We start from the raw sequence: 21242 nt of genomic DNA on the forward strand, positions 1-21242 counted from the left end.
GAAACATGAGTGTTTCCAAAATGTTGCTCCCTTGTGCTGCTTCCCCAGAGCGCTGCTGCAGCCTGCCCTCCAGAAATCCCGGGTGGAGGAGGAGGGCTGCTACTGCTGGAGAAACTGAGATTACTGATTAGGAGAGAATATAATCAGGTAGATTGAGCCTGTGTAGGGAGAAACCATTTCAGGGAGGAGGGAGGGAGTGCAGCAGACACTGGCTGCGTGCCTTGGGAGAGTACCTCGCTGTTGTTTAAGAAAGCAAAACTGGCCATAATTCTCCTGTTAGCCTCTGAGAAGAGGGTACTCCCTTTGTGCTTGTGAAGCTGGAGGGTGATTGCATGTATGTGTCACCTGCACCTGGCAATGAGTCTCCCTCCAGGTTTCTCCTACTTCAGAGAATGTGTTAGAGAGAAGTACCCACGGGGAAATCAACTGTCCGCTTCCCCACAAAGGTAGCAAGACACTGCAGTGCCGGCAATGCCAGGGGATGCGTCGGGTGAGTACCGGCTGTAAATGAATACAAGGAATATTCAAAAGAGTGAAGAGCAGTAGTAACACAACCCTAACGATGGCATTTAGGTCAGCTGGCTGCCTCCTGGGATGTCTGTGGCTGGCAGAGGCGCTGCCTGCTGTGTACAGGGGGCTGTGGGAAGTTCCTCGGAGAGGACTCTGAAGTAAAGGGCAAATGGGGCTCCTGGGAGGGGACTGGCCCCGTCACAGCACCAGCTCCCTTCTGCCAGATATCCGTGGCTTGCACAGGTTTATTTTTAAATTCAAACCTGGTTCAAGAATAGCAACAGGGTGTTAATACAGAAGGGAAAACAAACTTTTGCATGCGGTAAATCTTTTATTAGGTTAAACAGATTTTATTTTTTTTTTTTCCTCTGCCGGCGGACATTGTAATGTGTTCAAATGACAATACTGAGTGTTTGCATAGTTGTAGATAATAGATGCTAGCTGATCAAAGAGCATTTAATTGTTTTACTAAATGAGCTTGTCATTATAAAGACAGCAGAAAGATGTAAAGTTTACTGCAAACAAATTTGGACATGGTCAAACGAATTACTCAACTGATGATATAGAAATAGCTTGGAAACTGGGCCATCGGGTAAAAACAATCCTGCATTCAGTCTAGGGTAATTGCATAGACTTGTCTGCAGAGGATTGATTCTAAAAAGTAGCTAAAGTAACCTCATATCTTTCAAGCCACTTGGAAATAAGTCTTTAGAGACTATTTTACTGTATATGTGTAATAAAATGCTCCACTATGTGGCAAAAAAAAAATAAATGCTAGCTTATGTTATAAATAGCATTATATATATTTTATATATATGTATAAATAAATGTAGATGCATTGTAAAAAGTTTTATTCTATTCTTCTTTCTAAAAATGGAAGGGGAATATATGTGTTCTCTGAGGCAAGCAGTATTTTCTTGCGTCATGCAGGAAAAAACCCAGAGATTTTTGCAGTGGTTCAAAACGGAAGTATCTTCTGGTATTTCAAAATTAATTTTGTTTTCTCTTCCTATTTTTTGCATTCTTTCCAAACTTGGAGGTGAAAAAATGGTAGCTCCATCATAAGGATGTGTAGTGTTGTCATATTGGCTGGTTTTATAAATCAGTCTTTACTGGAATGATTAAAATATTGTCTCCTGTTCTTAAATAGATATTAATCTTCTCTCTTTAGAAGAAAGAAAAATAAATTTCTATTTCAATATTTGTGCTTTATTCATAAGATACATTTCTCTGGAAACTACAGAGGCCAGTTAATGGTTTATGAGTTCAAGCTGAGCTGAATATAGCTAAGCTCTGTCTTGCTTGACATTTCATCAAAAGCTGTGTTGATTTGCAATGTTTACAGACCTATTTATTGAACCTTCACAGCTTGAACTATGCCACCGAGCTTGTTGACATTGCTGAGTTTATCTCTTGGTGCTTTTGCAATCTCAGAATAAAAGTTTAGAGCAAATGAGTTATAACAAACTTGTCACAGTTCATAAAATATGCAGTTAGGACAATGAAGTTGATCTTCTTGTTCATTGACCACGATACATTAGAGAAATCTGAGTAGGCTAACACAATCTCATCTGGGTAGGTAAGTATGTGTCCTCTGTGATATTAACTTTCAGATTGGACTGTAGCATGTTACAGGCTTTAAAAAGCTGCTCATAAACAGAATAAATATTTTCAGTTTAAATCCAACTGTTTTGCAGCATGAAATAACATTATTATCTTACTTCCATATAGAATTTATGTTGTGAGGAGTGATACATCAAATGAGCAAACAGCAAATTGAATTAAGGCCCATAAATACAATAAAAAAATAATTCAGCTTTTAACAGTGAGAGCATCCCATGCTCTGAGCTACACCCCAGAACATCCTATCTCCATAACCCCTATTTTTAGCCAATAAAATACGTTTTGCCATATAATCTATTACTATTACTGGATCAATAGTGTGCATTAACATGGTTTCAGACATTTCTTTATGTAACTTGAACAGAAATAAATCAAAGGTAGTGCAAGTGCCTGGCATCTTTGCAAAAGCAACAGAAAACTATGCGCTATTTATTGAACAGCAGTAAAATGGATACTGTAAGAAGTCATAGATTCTTTTTTTCTTTTCTTTTTGGGTTGCAGGGTTACAGTTTTCCCATGTGAGTGTTTTCATGGCTGCCATTAACTGAGTTAACATAGTTGTTAACTCTCCTTTTAGAACCAAGTATGCAGCCATTTATAAATGTCCAAAAGGGAAATCGGATATATAGATTAAAAAAAAAAGGAAGTTGGAGAATTTTTCCATATAGTTGAATGGTCTTTGATTGGGCTCTTGGTTCCTTTTCAACAATGAATGAATAAAGAGTTTATGCTTTTCAGATAAAAAGTAATTACTTATTGATTGTTGAATGCAAATTGTGTTCTAAGGGTACAATAAGAAAAGAACATCATAGGAATATGCTGGGGAGGTGTAATTGCTTTGGTTAACTATTGCTACGTAATTTAGCCTGCTGTATTATCTAGGTAGGCTTACTAGGCTCAAATACCTGAACAATAGAGAGCAATAATCTCCTTCAGCAAGCAAGTCCAATCAAGAAATTCACATTGGTGTCTGGTTTCCTCAACAGCCTATGCATTAGCAGATTAGCCTCCTAACTTAAGTACTTGAATTTGGATAGTGAGGTAAGACTCAATATATTTACTAGAACCCTTGTATTAAAAACTTCAGGGTGTTGCCATCTGATTAAAATGCTTTTATGTAAGTATATATATATATAAAATATCAATGAGCCCTCATAGTTACATACAATTTCTTAAGTCTGTGCCCTCATAGTTACATACAATTTCTTAAGTCTGTGGAAAATTGTGCGAGAAAGTATTTAATTAGCAAGGATTTATCATCAGAAATTCTAAAATTAATGGTGGTCTGTGTGCATGGGAGAGTCAGCTGAAATCAGTCTGGCAAATCTACAGAAACCCACAATTGCTTGAGATATCTTAAAATATTTTAAGATATTTAGCAGGATTGAATCTTTTTTAATGGTATTTCTTACTTTATTTCCTATCTCACAAGCTACTCTATTCCTATGCCATTTGTCAGCTGGGGTTGTGATTTTTTTTTTTTTTTTTTTAATCTTTTACAGTAGTGACATCCTCATGTCTATTTTGCTTTTTACAGGGGAATTTACCCACAGGAAAAGCAGACGCATGGGCTCTAAGTGCCCTTAGTCTTTGCTGACTCTTGTACAGTACATTGATCAGTGTTGTATATGTAAAAAGTTCTTAACTTAGCACTCATTAGACAGTAGGACCATTTTTTTTTGGCCTGGTTGTATCTTGTAAACATACTAGAAGGCATTTGGATTAAGAGCTGTATTAGAGTCCAACTAAAATGTCTAAGAATCTTATGTAAATATACTCTTAAGCACCTCGCATACATTAGATGTGTAACACTGAAGAAGGTAAGTCTTAAATATAGGTAGCCCTGCGAGTTAATAAAAAAAAAATAAAGTGGATTTTTTGATTTACTGTATTCCTTACTTAAGTTTTATTAAACCAATCTTAAGCAATCTATTTAAATTGTCATAAATTTATAATTCAAAAGTACACTGTTCAGCTTTGCTCTACCATTCAGCACTGCGTTTTGTCAGGTATTTGATGTGTTCTGCAGCCACTTATTTTGTGGCAGGTGGAGATTATCCCTTTTAATATTCAACACAGGAATAACTATTCCTACCAAACTAAAGGGAATTTGCTGTAAGCATTCCAAGATGTGTTTGACTTCAGTTTGTTTAATAGCTAAATGTAGTGATGATAGATTCAAGCAGAGTTGCAAGGTATTGCGGAGTTTGTAGTGTAATCATCATCCACCAGAGGAGAACGCCTGTCCCATGAACCTCAATTTTAAAGATTATATTGCATGTTACACAGGATCAGTTCAGATTGGTACTGACCGTGCTTGTATTTATGACCTATCTTGGATGAAAGACTACTGTGTTGCTACTGAACTAGCTTCTTAAAGATTATAATAAAAAGTACAAGCTATCACTTTATCATTAAAAGGTAACAGAGATAGTCAGGGATATGCCTCACTATTCCCCCCCCCCCCCCAAAAAAAAAAAAAAAAAAAAAAAAAAAAAGGGAGAGGGAGATGAAAGAAAAAAGAAAAAAATAGGGGAAAAAATAATTCTCGTGTACAGAAATATATTTAAGCAAATCATTTCCATGAAAAGAAAAAAGGTACTTTTATGGACCTGTTGAACAGAATGGACAGACTAGAGACTGATGCTGATAATTGTTTGGTTTTAAGACTTTACTCTTAGTCAAGGGAAAGAAAGAAGCTTTCTGCAATATTTTACTTCTTACAGATAAAATGTAATCATCTTAACAGAATCAGGGGAGTATTGTTTGCCCATTTCAGAGGAAGTTAAAGGAGAAGAGAGAGTAAGCATGTTTCTTGAGGCAAATGTACAATAATATTATAAAAATAAATAAATGGAGATGGATCTCCCTGAATTCATCCATGTTATAGAAAGGAGGGAAAAGACAAGAAATTTCAAAACCAAACCATAGTTGCTCTAACTTTTTTGACAGCTATAACTATGTTCAGGCAAGTTGCCATCATTTCAGGTTTATACCATTGTAATGAATAAAGTTGCAAGTTCTGTTTTGTACAGTATTTAAAATATAAATCTGTCAGGCAGAGACTATTCTTTCTGCTTGTTTTGTGCTGCCTAGATCAGTAGACACCAAGTCGCATAAGTGCTAGTAGGAAATGAAAACATTGTGAATAATACAACATACAATTCAAAAAAGAATAATTGTCTCAAAAGCCTGATTCAGATAAACTGATAAGGATAGGATGGGCTATGAAAACTTGACTATAATATGCAAAATGAGTATATGGTTTCCAGAGCGGTAACAAGGCAAGCTGGTTTTGAATCTTCTGCTGAATCATGTAAGATTCATGTAAGATTCATTTATTTGTTTCATAAGATTGTCTTTTCATGAAGTACTTTTTTTTAGTTTACTCAGTAATTTTTTGCTAAGCTTTGCCAGTGTGCCGTTAATAAAGACACTCTTCTCCTTTATAAATTGTCTGCCTGAAGACTTTACATAATTGTGCTATAACAGTGTCATGGTTTTGAGAAACTTATTTTTTTAATTGCTAAGGACCATTGTCAGTGGAAGATCTCTTGTTAAAGTCTTCAAGACGGAGTCTAGAAGTATGCTATTCTTCATTTAAAAAACCCTTTGCTCTTACTTTTTTTTTCCCATTGGTCTGGCAAAACCTGTTGATATTGATAACAAATGTAAAGCCTCTTTGTTCACTCAGGATTTTGTTCTGAGAAGGTAGTGCTAGGTCACAGGATGCTATGTTTAGAGGCAGGTTTCTGGCTTAATCTCTACATCTATAATATCGGTTAATTTGTTCATGTTTTTTTATATGTGCTTCTTGACTAAAACAAAATAACAAGAAAAGATGTGTACATAAATGAAGAGATGAAAAACCATTCCTGCTAGCATGATTTTTTAAAAATCATTATTTATTTATTTTAATATGAGGATGTCCTGAGACATTCAGAAACCATGAGAAATTAGCAAAATACTCCTTGGTAGAATTAATTGTTGCCTGGAAAAGACTGAAGGCACGCACATTCATAAGGAAGAGAATATGAATTCGGTGTTTGTATGATTAATGAAGTGTCACCTGTAGACAGGAGTGCTGGTAATTACTGCAGGTAGGATGTGGCCCCTTAGCCCTGGTCACTGGTGACTTGCAGCACATACATGGTCAGAATTCCTATCTTCCTGAATGATCCAGATAAATCAGATACTGTGCTTTTACCATTTACCTATGCACCACGTATTGTGCATTCTTTGGCTCTCCTAGATTCAAAGCTTTAAGGAAAAATATTAATCTGATTAATTTATTGTTAAAATAGCCTTTGTATAGTGCCACTAATCAGACTGTGATCTCCACTGACTTTTTCTTCAGTCCAAGACTCAAGCAAGCTCCAGGCAGCTGCTCTGAAAAGCTGTAAATTGGATTGCCATGTTAGTGGCTGGTTCTGCTCTTTCCTCTCTCCCTTGTCCTTCCCCAGTCCTTTCCCCAACAAGAGCCTGCACTAGTTGAGCAGCGGTGTCTGAGGATGCTCCTCAGTTGCCAGCAAGGTACAACCATCTGCATCCGAGTCACTCTGGTCCGTACAGTTGAACAGGAGGAGTAAGCATTGCTGTGCCAGACAGAACTGCTCAGAAATCCCCTGAAGTCATTTCAGTCCTCCTGGGTTTTCCGCTGCTGGCCACAAAACTTACTGCTTCTCCAATGCTGGGACTCCTCCAGCAATAAAATTAAATTTTGTGTTAGTGACAAGAAGAAAGTAAATTACTTTATCCTTCACCTTTGGAAAGGGGAAACTAAATCTTGGTTCTGCTTTTGAGAACCTTTTGAGTCATCTTGCTCAGCCTCTCATAGAGAATTGAAGACTTTGCAGCCATATTAGTTACTTTATTTCTGTGGCTTTTCCTTTGCCTAGAGGGCTGATTTTTCTGAGCAGTGAGTTCCTCAGTTTACTAGAGTCATATTTTATCATCTTGGTGAAATGTCTACTATCTTGGAGAGCTTTACTGCATAACTAACTCAAACTTTGTTGGTGTGCTGCATTGCATATAGCTGTAGTTGTGTCAGAGGTCTGTGATGAAAGGAAATCCAAAGAACAATGTCCTCAAATATGTCATTAAGATCACTATGAGGTACGTTTGCAGTAGTGTGACAGTACAGCCCTTGGAACATTTACATTTGACATTTGAATTATTAACTATGAAGTGCAGCAGGCAAAATTTTATAACATTTTGTACTGGAGTGATGTAATTTGAAATTTAATGCTGGGAAATTCTAAGCAAGCTTTTCAGGGTCAAGCACCTGAATTTGTCTAGATATCTAGCTTGTTTTCGGCTTCAACTGGGATTACACAGTTGTTTTCCATTTTTTGCTCCATAGCAAAATGTATCAGGGAGAGAAAAGAGAGAAAACAACCCCTGTTGTGATCATTTGAATTGTTAAAATACTTGTGAAGGATTGGTACTGACAAATAGTTCCATTTCCCCTTAACACCACAGTAGACATTCTGGTGATTTGTAGTAAAAGTTGTCAAGTTATCTGATGTATTTTATAGAAGCAGTAGACTATTTTAAAAAATGGTAAAACACTTCTTGATTGTAAGAGGGTTTTTTTCCAACATTCTTTGGAAATGAAGAAAGTTATAATTTATTAACAGGTTTAAGAACAACAACAATTTATAGAGTTTTAGTAGCATGGCAAAATTGTGTCATGAACATGAATCAACAGCACACCATCAGAACATGATGCCTGCTCTTGAGTCAGCTCTCTTGAGACTTATCTGGAACACAGTATCTGCTTTTGGCATTCCCTGTAGACACAAGTGAACTGGAGCAAGTCCAGAGCAGGGCTGCCATGATGGCTTGGGACTGGGCATGGCACGGAGGAGTTGGGCTTATTCACCTTTCAGAGTAAGGCTGGGTGAGAGGGATGGCTATCTAAAAATACCCAGCTTGAGGCTGGTAAAGAGAGAGACAAATGCTTCTTACATGTGCATGGCAATAGGACAAGAGGCAAGGGATGTGACTTGGAAGAAGGGAAATTCAGGTCAGGTACAAAGAAAACTTGGTCTCAGTGGTTGGTCTCTGGAATGGATTGTGCAGAGACCTTGTGGGATCTCCGTTGTTGGAGAGTCTCAAAACCCCATTGAACACAGCACTGAACAATCTGCTCTTGCCGACCCTCTGCCGACTATGGAACTTGGACAAGGGGGCCTCAGGAGGTCCCTTCCAGCCTCAGCTGTTCTGAAGTTCTAGCTATAGTGTTCATATTAACACTTTAACATTGCACAGTACTTTTTTATTAAAATACCACTTTGGGTTTTTATATGAATGCAGATTCTTATAGCAAGAAATGTCTTTTTAGGAATTGGATCTATTCCTGGACTGATTGAAGAAAATTGTGATAGACATATCAGTCTGAAAATCAAACAGTGCTGGCTAAATCTTATGATTCTGTCATGCTTATTAATTGTTTGAGGTTTGTTTGTTGTTGTTTTTTGTCAGCGGCGTTTGAGTCCCAGACAGATTTTGAAGCAAAATTTTCCAGAGTTAAGGAAGAAAGTATAATTTTTTTTTTCCAAATTCCATGATTGTCTACTGTTGCCAGTTCGCACATGTAGCAAATTTAAATTTCATCAGTCAGAGTGTAAAGAACAGAGGACTGTGTGTGGCGGTGTGTAGTAAATCTTTATGTGCAAGGGCAGACATCATTGATCTGTGTTATGTTGAACCTTTCATGCTTAACCCAGATCAGTGTCCTGAGCAAAGCAAAATGCAAACATTTTGTAAGAGAAATGCTTTGAAATAAATCTCTTATCAAAGTCTTCACCTTTTAATTTTAGTTCCTTAACAGCTGGTCCTTAGTCTGCCTAATTGCATTATAATGGCTTTATGCTGCACCAGATGCTAAAGGGATAACATTGTTCTTTCCTGGATAGCAATGCAGTCTCTGTGTTTGGAATTCTGTTTTTTGGTTGTCCCTGTGTTAGGCTGTGCCACAAGCAGCCCACAGGTACTGGATTCTGATTTTATATTAAATAAAATCCTTTTGAACCTCCTTGAAAAACAGAAATAAAATATTTTTCAAATTGACATAAATTTGTTATTGACTTGATTTATAAGTATTTCCACCTTTGTTCTAAGAGCAAAATTAATGATTTATGTCATGCCATTACTATTGTTTGCTATAATGCACTAACTAGTTTCCTTTCCTATTTATCAGTCTTTATTAAGTTGTTCTTTCTATATGCATGGCTAGACCTATGCAGTGGTCTAATTTTTTTTATGTTACATGGAATAAGGCTTTGTGAGAAGGAAGCGATCTAAGCAGTCTGTCTTTATGGCTAATTGCAGGGGAAATCATAAGTCACAGATCAGATTATGAGTTTCCCCAGTTGTCCTTGCCAGGATCTTATGTAAAAAAAAACCAACCACCTGCCCAACCAACCAACCAAAAACCCCAAACAATAAACACCCCCCCAAAAACCAACAAACAAACAAAAAACAAACCCAAAAACCAACAAAAGAAAAGGAGTTGAGTGCCATTGCACTTTCTGTCAGTGCAGATTTACTGTTTGAGAAGGCTTCTTCCTTTCATATGTGATTGTTCTCTGTGCTCTGTTTGGGAAAAAAATTAACATTATATCAGCTCACTTAAAAAGCTTGAAGGGAGTCTTTAAATTTGAAAATGGAAAACTGATTTTTACTAAATGGAATTCTTAAATTAATAATCACCTGCTATTAAAATAAAATCAGTAGATAGCATGTCAGCCATTCTAATTATTTTATAACTTATTAGATAGACCATGCAAAGTGTAATTTATTAATAGTTGTATTGCTTTCTTTTGTGTAAAAGTAGCACACTAGAATAATTTATAATTACATTTAAGATGTATCTGACCTTATTACAAGGAAAAAATAATAAACATTGCCACTGAAATATTTTTGTTTGTTCACTGATATAGTAATTTGAGGCTATCAACCTCAATATTACATAGAATTGTAACTCCTTCCTGTAAACCTAACTTTAAAACCTATCAAAGGGCATAACATACTTCTGAAAAATGGTTTTGTATGTTTCCTTTGAAAATAACTGCTTGCTTAAAAGAATGCATTTTTCTTCTGAGACTAGTGGGCACTAAGAGCGTATTGAACATTTACAGAATAAATTTCCTAGTAGTGCCTGAACCCCTGAGCAAACACCAGAGTTGATGGGTGTGGATGGCAAAGAGGATGGAGTTGAGACTTTACACTTCCATTAGGGTGAATGCAGCTTCAGATTAAGATACCCAATGTAAGCATTTTCTCCTCCATTATCATCAGTGAAGATCCTGGACCAGAATCAGTTGTGCACACCTAGGTACTTAGGTTTGTTTTAAATACAGTAAGATGTCCTGCCTGGTCCCAGCTGCTGTTACAGGAGGATGAAGCTCTTGTGCCTCATGTCCTATCTGTGAACCCATGGAGGTGTCATTGGTCTCCCCAGCTGCCTGTGTGTAGGCAACAGAGTAACACTGGGAGGGAATGCAGTTGGTGAAGCCTGGAGAGCAGCCTTAAACAGACACTTGGTGGCTGTTAGCTGCATTTGGATTTAGAGGAAGAGGGGGGGAAAGGACAAGGAAAGGGCGAGTGAACAAGAAAAACTACATAAATCTGTTCCTGAGTTTTGGGAGCATGGGAAATCCCTGGGTAGATATAAACTTTTCATTACCTGTAAAGCACAAATAATTTCAATATGCCTTTTGTCTTACCCCTTTTTTTCCCACTGATTGATAAAACAGTTTAATTATCATTTCTCCCCACAAAGCAACTAACCTACAGTTAAATGTTATGAATAGCCGTCATCCCTCATGAATGAGAATTCCCTTCTGCTATTAGTAACTGTCAACATGCATGATTGTTTCTGTACTAAATGTCTTAGTAGAGTTCCTCATCAATTAGTTTGTGTACAAACATGACTACCTCTATCAGTGGGATGCCATTAAAGGTAAAGCCAGAGAAGATCTGACTAAAGTAGATGAATCTTGGTTATAGTCTCACCATATGACCTTTATCAACATCTCAAGCTTCATTACACACACAAGGTTGTTGCACCAGATTGGTAGTGATAGCTTCAGACGCTGATTTTTTAGTTATGTGGATATGCCGTTCATTTTCTTTCACTTGGATTCTACTTTTCACCAGAATTATTTCTACATGTTTCAAAAATTGCCTTGAATAACCAAAGAGTGAGAAGTCAGAGTGGTGTATGAATGACTATGATAGTGTGCAGCTAGTTTTTCTAAACTTCAAGTGGTCAAATAGTGTTTATATAACCAGTGGGTTGGTTGGTTTGTTTTCATAATTGGATGTTATATCTGGTAAATGCTATGCCTTTTCTTTATGACTCAGATAGTCTTTCTCCTTGATACAATACAAAAGTGGGGGGTGGGGGGATGCGAAAGCCTGTTTCCTTCTGGAAGACAAAGTAGTTTGACTGGGCCAGATGTCAATGTAATGTCAATGGTTCGTATGTCAATATTTCTTCCAGTTTAATGGGTATCCATCATCACTGTGTAAAATATTACTCAGATAACCCAAAAGAGAAGTTGTCTGGTAGGTTTTGGCTGAGCATTATTAAGCTGTAAGAAACACCAAGAAATTGGATCCTGCTCAGACCTGAGAGTGCTTGTTCCTATGTGATTTTTCCAAGGGTCACTTTCCACTCAGATTGCAAGATGGGTGACATCCCTACCATGTCACCTGAGAAGACTGCTCTCTGGATGGTTTTAGGTTAGTGGTATACCATGTGTTGTTTCACTGATTATAGCCTTCAAATAATTGTTTTAACCAAGTTTTTCCTGTATCTGAGATGGAGGAACACTTGAGTGTCAACCTGACACCTGATTTAATCTTTTTTCCAATATTGACCTATGGTGCCTGGTCCTATGAGGTCCACTTTTGTCATGCAGATAAGTCAGGAGTAAAATTCTCAGTGCTTTGTCGACCCACAAGGTGATTGGTCAGCATGAGTTACTTCTCCACTACTCTGTCCTCGCATAGTAGATGTTTGCAGCACGATACGTGTGGCTTACAGTGACCTGCCTATGCACAGTGTGCTAATTGTTTATCTCCATTGTAATAATGCTTGTATTAGGCAGGGATCACGTAGGAACTTAGATGTAACTACAATGTTAGAATAACAAAGTAGCCCAGAACACCCCCTAAGCAGACTGAGGCAGATGAACTATGTATGAGAATCTCCAGATTGCTCCAAATTCCCAGAGTCAGGCATATTTAACATCCTTTGATCCTGCTCAGTGGGGGGAGTGGTGGTGGTAATTCACACCAAAGCAAAAGACTGTAATAACACTTACTATTAAAAATAAAAAGTCGTGTTAGGGTGTGGGAGAGGTTCTTGTTTCAAATGTGCATGGGTTTTTTGGTAGGTTTTGTTTTGTGGGGTGCTTTTGTGCAGCTGGAAGGAAGAAGGGAGCTGTAGGGTGCATCAGCTTGCAGTAGTAGTAGGGGTCTGCTCACTCATCTTGTGTGAGGGACGGAGGCAAATTGCAGCAGTGGAATAGCATTGCTGAGCTGACATCCCTGGTTCCTTGAGGCTGCGATTCAGGCACCCCTGGACCGCTTTAACTTCTGCAAATAAGGAGGCTGCTGGTAGTTCTAGAGAAGTAACTGCAACGTAGTGGTTGCAGAGTGAGTCATATTGTCCTTCTGCCTTAGAATTACAGCAATGCTGTGCATGCTCCAGGATGAGACCCAGCATTGTTGTGATCCATCTGGTGATGCTATACCTATAGGGATGCCATGCTGTGTACCATGCCGAACTTGACAGTGCTAATGAAAGTGTCAGGAGATGCAAAGATTGGACCCCCACAGGACCTTATCATGATATTTGTGCTGGTGGGCAGGATGAGCCCAGAGATTCTGGGTCACAATCACTTTCTTTAATTCTAGTACAAGAGTTTGAAATCTACTAAACGTTCCTAAAAATGGCTAAACGGCAATATATAATGGAAGACTTTTCAGTTAAATTGTATAGCTGTACATATTTCTTTTTGTGGTTCCCCTCCAAGAGTTTTTCTTCATTCCAGCATTAGCCAAGCTGGTCCAAGATGGCAGGAGTGGTACTTAGTCATGTCTCCTTGTTAAAATGTTGTATTTTGGAGTATGTACTCTTGTTCAAAAGTGCCATGAGAAATTCAATAAAAACATCCTGCTCTTTTCAGTGGAATTTTTGTATCAGACTCTCAGCATGCTTTGAGCATCAGTTCCATATAAGTAACAAGAAAGAATACATACTTGAATTTTATCCTCTTGTTAGCTTCTATTTTATTTGATTATGTGAGCACTGTAAAGAGCTGTGAAAAGTTATGGTCTTTTGCTGGACTGGTTATTTCTTTTACTGAAGATTTAGTTGCAATGTTTAAAAATTTATAATTCCATTAATAACAAGCCATTTTATTTTAATATCTAAAATTGTCATGGCTTAGCTATTGAATTTGATAGATTTACATGCAAATGCGTTTTCATTCTAGAGTTGTATTCATCTGCATTATATTAGAAGCTCTAATATGTCGAGTAACCCTTTTAGTGTTTGAAGAGATATCCTATTAAAATAGGTTAGCAACTTTTCAGCTACATTTTTGGGGAAATGTGAACTCATTGATTCTTTTGGTTGAATTGTTTTTTCATTATGGAAAATTTTCCATCTCAGAATTAAGGTGTCAATTTTGTTACTTTCAGAACGCCATGGTTGCCAGGTATTTCTCCCTTTGGGTTTCAGAATCATCTTAATAATCTTAGTAAATAGTTCCCTAAACTCAGAAATCTGAAAAAAACCCAAACCAAACACCATTTTCAATCTGAAAAAAAATTAAAAATTACAGCCCACATTTTGCCTTAATTTGGGAAGAAAAAAAAAATGCTCTTCCAAATTACATTGTATGGGAAATTAGATTCTCCTTCCTACTTAATGTATTGATGTGTATGTGTTCCTCCTCTTTTTTTAGTTGTGTGTACAAATTTTCTTCTTTTCTATCGCATCTTACTTTTCTGTCAACAGTTATCTGTGGTGCTTTTGTTTAGAAACACTCCTACTCTACTATGATTTCTCAAAAGATTTTGTGAAAGAATATTCAAAGATACACCTTGTTACAAGGTTGCCATATTGTATTTACCGTTTGTCACCTAGATTCCACAAGTGGTATCTGGATATTAGGAAGAGCTTGAGGCATGAGCAGTTGAGCTTCTCAGCTTGACCATAATGAGTTAAGAATGTGCAGCACTTTTACAGAGAATGTAAATTGGCTGTTGCTAATTCTCCTGTCTTCACCAGTTGATGCAATATCAATTAGCAAATATAGGTTTTAATGCTGCCTTTAATATTCATGATTCTTAATTGCCTTTGTTAATTGAGAAGAAACACTCTGGTGCTCAGTGCTTGACAGGTAAGAATTATTATCTACTGCTTGTGTTGGCAGTTGTCCAGAAAAGAGTAGGTTATTGATACACAAGTATGTGCAAAGGCCTTACCCACAGATCTGCTCTTTTGGCTATGAGTTTCCCTGCTCTTCATAGACCATCTGAATAATAGAACAGCTAATGGGTCAGGTAGACCATCTGAATAACCTGTTTCGAGGAATCAGGTGTGCAGGTTCATTTACAACAGCGAGCCAGACACAAAAGACAGATATTTTTAGAAATTGCAAACCTACAGTTATTTTGAATAATTAGAAGACTCCAAAAAATGACTGAGACTGAAAACAAAGGAGGTAGTGTTATTCATGGTGAAACTTATCCAGTCAAGTTATATTATTTTTTTTCCAAATATATAAAGATTGATTTGTATATATGTTTGTCTTTGGACTGCATGTTCCAGTCTTGAACTATATCTTACGCTCAGGTCTTTCAGTTTTTTATGCTGTCTGTACAGCTTGGCTATATTATACTTTCTTTATGATGTTATAAAATCAGCCGCCTTTGAAATATCCTTACAACTACTAAACTATATCAATCAAAACATTTTTAAAGGCAATTTTTTACTTTAAACCAGCTTGAACTATTGCATTCATATAACTGTAAATAAGTAAATAGGGATGACTTTAGAGATTATGAAAGAATCTGCCTTACAAAATAAAAAAAATAAATCTGAAACACTAGAGTTCCAGCTGCAAAAGAGACTTAGGAGGTGCTCACTAAAGCTAATTGGATTTAAGATTGTGTTTACTTTTCAAAGAGACTTAAGATCTCGGTTTATTTAAATGATTTCAAAACTTTTGGCTCAGCTGCATAATGCTAAAAATTAAGGAAAGTTCTGTTAGGAACAGAAATGGCTTGATTATTTTTCTTTAATGTTAATTAAAATTAAAATGTTAATTTTTCATGAGAGCTGTAAAATAAATTGAACTGGAAGTGGCTTACACAGGAAATGAGACTTATTAGTTAATTTTATTGTCTAAAGTTTGGCATCTTGGCTGATTAAGTGAGTCTCACTTATAATTTCATTTTTGCTTTTCTCAGGGTTAGCCTGTAGAAATTACACCAGCATCGTGTGGCATGAGGTGCTCTGCACCAGATGGACTTCAGAGAGATAATGGAAGCAGTATTGTCCAGCTTGGCGGCTGTTGTATGAGCTAAGCAGACCAGCTGTAAACCATGGGCTTCTGTGGAGGATATTACAGAGCAGTAATCTCATGCTTTATAGGGTTCATGGACTGTTGTGAGAGAGGGAGAAAAGCTTCCCTCCCCACCCCTGCACAGCAGCTTTCCATAAGGTGTGGGTACCACAGTGCCGGCTGGGACCACCCCTTTAGCTGATGTTTGGTTGTTATAGCGCTTCATACTCTCTCATGGTCGTGCAGCAGTTCTACTATATTCTCAAATCAGAACAGTTTAAAGCCTCCAGAACAGGGGATTATTTGAAAAAAAAAAAAAACAAAAACAAAAACCAAAAAAACAAAAAACAGAGAGGAGAGTCTGATTAATAGAAGTTGACTAGCAGCAGGAATGGATGCTTTCCCACAGGCTCTCCAAATGTAACTGTGATCGGATTGCTGGTAGCAATAGCCCGATCGTGAAAGGCCTGCTTGTCCATCAATGCTGAAAGCACATTTGGAAAGAGCAGGAGTCATGGCAGCTTTTTCTGACATATCTGTGACTGCATTTGCATAATAACTTGCCAATCTGGAGATACTGTATTAGGAAAACATGTGAGGGGAAAAAAATGGTTTTAGGCATGGCATTATGTTTCCAGTAGTGACAAAAACACAGGAAAGTTGAAAGGTAGAACAATACTTATGACTCTGAAGCTGTACATCCAGCTTAGAGTTTCTTACGGTTAGAATGTTTTTATTGGAATTGTTTTGTTTTGTTGATGCGCTACTAGATACTATTTCTTGTCAAACATCACCTGTTGTGTTAGTGATCATCTAGTGTTAACTGATAGATCTGCTTAGGGAGATTATGGTTGTACTTCTAGTGGGAGATTGCCCTGTGTATGTAGAAATATCAGTTTGCCAGCTCCATGCTGTATGCATTCACAGCTGGTTACGGTGTTTTGGATCATCAGTAAATGAAAATGATACACTGATACAGAAATAGGATATCAAGGGCATCATAGTATCAGACTTAGCTGAAAACACTTCAACCTTTGAAAATATACCTGCCTTCACCACCTAGAGAATTTCTGTATGTCATGAATCCTTCCAAAAATCAGTGTTTCATCTTTTTCCAGGATCAGAACTTAATGAATACATAAAAAAATAACCCCAGAACCCCTCACAGAAATATTGTCTGAAATTTGCCAAATTTTTGCTCTATTTATGGAGGAGAGAAATTACTGTTGGGTTAATGTACTGAGAATTCAGATGTTCTGGTTGATGGATATAATTGGATTGTGTTTGAAGGAGGGGATTTTTGTATTGGTAAAGGTTTTTCTATTTATTAATACTGTTTTCTGCCAGATTACAAATCAGAGACAATTTTCTTTCCTTTGCACAATTCAGTCACACCCAGAACACTGAGTTGAAAACTGTTAAAAACAGGTACGTGTGCCCTTCAAAATTTCTAGCAGTGATTCTGGTAGACCATGACTGCTTCATCTAAACTTTTCTTTTAGGGTACAGATTTTTAATGATACTTGGTGATTGGTTGCATAATGATACACTGGCTGGGTAATGATACTTGGTACACTTGGAAGTATCTTATTAGAGGTACTACTTCACTTGATACTTACTGTAATTGAAAGTCAGTGATAACTGAAGGGACATATTTTTAAATGATAGTGAGCATACAGTTAAAAATGTAAGAGATAAGTTTTACAATGTGTTTTACAAATTGTCCTTTAGTTTCTGAAGGGTTCTATGAATCTCCTTAAGACCTTCAGTATGTTCAACTTTGTGTATTGCTGATCATATGAATAGGTTGAAATTATTATAAATCTTTTAATGCTTGCTGCTTCTTTGAACCAGTGTGATCACTTACAATTATTTTATCTGTAAAATACATGTCTAAACTCTAAAAGTAAAATCTTAGTAGTTTGGTTTTGCTTTCATCCTTGGAACTTCGTGTCTTGGCAAGATGTGATGATTCATGGTTGTTATACTTGTCAGTTCAGTATTAGAGCAGAACAGCCTCACAAATGTCCTATTAACCTGTCTCATAACCCAGTGCCAAAACACTTTCATCATCTAGTCTATTCCAACACATTAATATAGCTAAAAAATTATCGTTTTATTACTGAGTGCACAAAAGTCAAATGACTTCCTTGGTGTCAAAATTAATTTCCCAGAAATAGTTACCCAAATCACTTCTTTCTATTTCTGTTCCTCCTACTAACAAGACTTTCTACCCAGCTAAATTTTGGAAGAGCCCTGTTCCTTTTTATTGACCTATGTACAATTGCCAGTAACCTTCCTGTGGTCAGTATTTTAAGTTTTAATCTAATGGCATATTAAAAGTTTAATTATTTCGCATCTGTCTTTTTGGGATATATTCTGTGTTTGTGCTATTTCTATAATATGATCATCTTAAAGCAAAGTAGAGCTAGTCTTTTTTCTTCCCATAGGCAAATTCATATAAAAGTTAGAGAAGTGACTCATTCGTTCAGTTTAATGCTCAGTTGTCAACAAAAATTTAAATAAGCCATGCGGTGAGTCATAAAGATATTCCTGTTTGTAACTGCTCGTTGCTATTTCATTAGGAATGAAGACAGACCAGTTTATACTACAGCTGATAATTAAAAAATAGTCATGAATGTATAACAGTGATAAGTAATAAGATGTTCAAGAAGCTGATTAGGTTTGAAGATGACCTTAAATGGTCAGGTAGCATAGGCAGTTTTGTTGGGATACACATTTGCTTTTGTCTTCCCCCCCACCCCCAAACACTGAGTAATTAAGAGTATGCATAGAGAAGAAATTTCAATGATGATATAAATAATTTACCATTGCTTATAAGCCACTGTGCTTCTAGTTTATAAGATTGAATTGCATTACTAAGATAATTTAACATGCACTGATACCACAAGTAAAACATCTATTATTGCTGTTCACAATGCAGTTACAGTAAGACTAGAAATTACTTCGTATTTTCTAAAAGCATAAATAGTTAACTATGTATACTGTATAATGGTTTGCTGTTTTACAAACATATCAAGTGGAACACTGATATTTTTTCTTATTTAGGTAGTAATGTTTCTGAATACTTGTATTTTTTAAGGTAGTTGAGTCACCTTAGAATGCATACATTAATATAAATAAGGGATTCTTTTTATAATACAGAGTATAGGATAGGTATAATATGAAAGGGCTCAAATTAATACATTTTGATTGGGAAAATCCCTCAAAGGACTTAGATAGGAATTTGGGTACAGGGATGGTCAGAATGTAATTTATTTATCTTACAAAAATGAGTAACATTTATGTTTTGTTAATTGCTCATTAGAACAGAGCTAAGGATTTCCAGAACTTTGTTTGAAAGCTGAAAGGGGGCTGTACTTTGTTTGGACTTTCTGGTAGCTTACCCAGCTTCACTTCCACGGTCTCGTGCCTTAGCCTTGCCTAGCCAATCTGGACCATTGTTTCTTAGGGAAAACCCCAAATACTTACCCAGGCAGAGTGAGAAAGAGATGGGTTCTGTTGCCCAGAGTTTAAGGATCTCCCATGGGACAGGGACGACTGAGGTTCAGGTGCCTACTCAGAAGCCCTTGGAGTACAGCCTTGGAGACCTGATCATCAAGCACAGAATTATCTTGCCTGAATAGAAACGCTGTCAAAACTAGCTAGCCAGCCCTAGAGCATTTCTGTGAGTGAATAAATCATCGTGTTCTGACATGCAAACATCAAAACTGTGGACATAAGTTTATAATTGGCTCTAGATGGGGATCACAGTGAATCAGCAATTAAACACAAGCTGTCAGTGCAGTCCTGTTGGTTGAAAAGTCAATCCCCGCGTGTACGGACGGGGAGACTGTCAGAAGAGGCTGGGCCATGACTACAGCTGCTGTGAGTAATGAGGATGAGGGAAATCACCCATCATCTGGTCTGCCAGTATATCTCGCCCAGGTCACTGGTGAGACAGGCATGGAGCACCCGCTGCCTGTCAGGTTTCCAAGCGATGTTAGAACAGGCAAGTGGCAAAAATAAAATAAATAACTGAAGAAACTACTTCATGATAAGGTCTCTGGTTTCTTTTATTTCAACGTAGGAGGAGGCCTGGATAGTTTGTACAACACTGAGGGAGAAAATTCTGGCCAACAATTGGGTCTTACCCCTAGAAAAGATGCAAAAAAAGAAGGATGGAAACTATTTTTAAGAATTGGATCTGTAAAAGCTTTTCTTTTTAAATTGTTATTTAACAACAAAGATAATTGACCACTTAAAGGCTGAAGAGATGTTTTAAATTTTTCACTTTTCAGTGTTTTCAAATCAATAATGATACCTTTCTGAATGTTATCTTTTAGCCAAACATGAATTATTTGGTTCAGTTTATGGATAACTAGGTGAAACCTAATGATCTGTGCATAGGTTGTATTAAATGATTGAATGGTCCCATCTGGCTTTAAGCTCTAAATCCGCTTAATGAGTGAATTACATTAATATCCACAGGCCTTTACCAAGCTGAATGCTGGTTCTCTTCAAAAGAGCTATTAAAGTTCCTGATGGGGAAGGGGGAAAAACTCACCTTCTCATCCCTGTTTCACCCCGCTTGGAGGTGACTACAATTTGTAATATTAACCTTAATACAGCTGCTTGTGCTGTTAGTTGAAAAATATTAGCAGATTAGTGTCAGATTCTAATTCCTTATGTTTATAATTATACTTTCACCTATGTTAGTTATATGGTACTTCCCATTTTTAAGGTGATGTTTACAAAATGGTGCCACTTGGGTTATCATTCTCTAGGTTGTTTGGCTACTTCAGGCTGATTGCTTTTGCTTGCTTATTTTGAAGTTTCATCTAAGATGTCTGAGCCGTTTCCCAGAACAAGTGCTGAAGAAAGATTTATTTGTTTATTTACTTCTCCCCTCCCTTTTCCCCTGGTGACAAAAAGTCTTCTCCATGACTGTTCCAAGAGTGCTTCAGTCTGGGGCTACAGAGATCAGGCAAAGAAAAAAACCAGAAACATGAAAGAACATGATGCGTGACATGAGAAGTATAGGAAGTGGAGGAGGCTTAAGCTTGTTTTCATATTATCTTGTTATTAATTTCTTTAGAAGAAAAGCCAGTGGGAGTGAGGTTTGTGCAGTACTGTAACTGTACGTTACCTCCTTTGGTTGGGAAAATTACTTATGCTCCAGGGAAGGGACTTTACATTAAACACAAATCTATCAGCTGTGTTTATTGGCTCTTTTAGAAGAAATAATGCCATTACTTCAGCAACATGTACTGAAAGAATAAGTTACTTATGAATAAATGTTTCCTTTTATTTTGGGAAGTTTAGGTCTTGTACTTGCCTGTAAAGGAGTCAGACAGTGTGATGGGATCTAAGTCTGTTGGTTTTTTCTGGTTTACCAGCTGTCTCGTGGAACTAAAATTTGGCTCCTAGATTTTCAGTGCCATACAGCTACCTTGGCTGTCCTAAGTTGGCTTAAGTAGTAGTTTTTATGCTTTTAAGTATATACTTTATATACTA

The 21242-nt window shown here is 37.0% G+C and overlaps 1 protein-coding gene across 9 annotated transcripts in view; it reads left to right on the forward strand.

The window, feature by feature from the left end:
• DMD (dystrophin) overlaps positions 1-21242 on the forward strand; it is a 1096913-nt gene that overhangs the window by 57492 nt on the left and 1018179 nt on the right. The window contains exon 1 of one of the 9 annotated variants that reach the window (XM_040582463.1): positions 230-490. The exons of the other annotated variants lie outside the window; for them this stretch is intronic. Within the exon in view, the coding sequence (XP_040438397.1) occupies positions 472-490 (19 nt within the window). The 5' untranslated portion in view covers positions 230-471. Of the gene's footprint in view, positions 1-229; positions 491-21242 lie in introns of those variants that run through there. 9 annotated transcript variants of the gene reach the window in all.

This window comes from Falco naumanni, chromosome 2 (assembly GCF_017639655.2).
Source record: "Falco naumanni isolate bFalNau1 chromosome 2, bFalNau1.pat, whole genome shotgun sequence".
NCBI lineage: Eukaryota > Metazoa > Chordata > Aves > Falconiformes > Falconidae > Falco > Falco naumanni.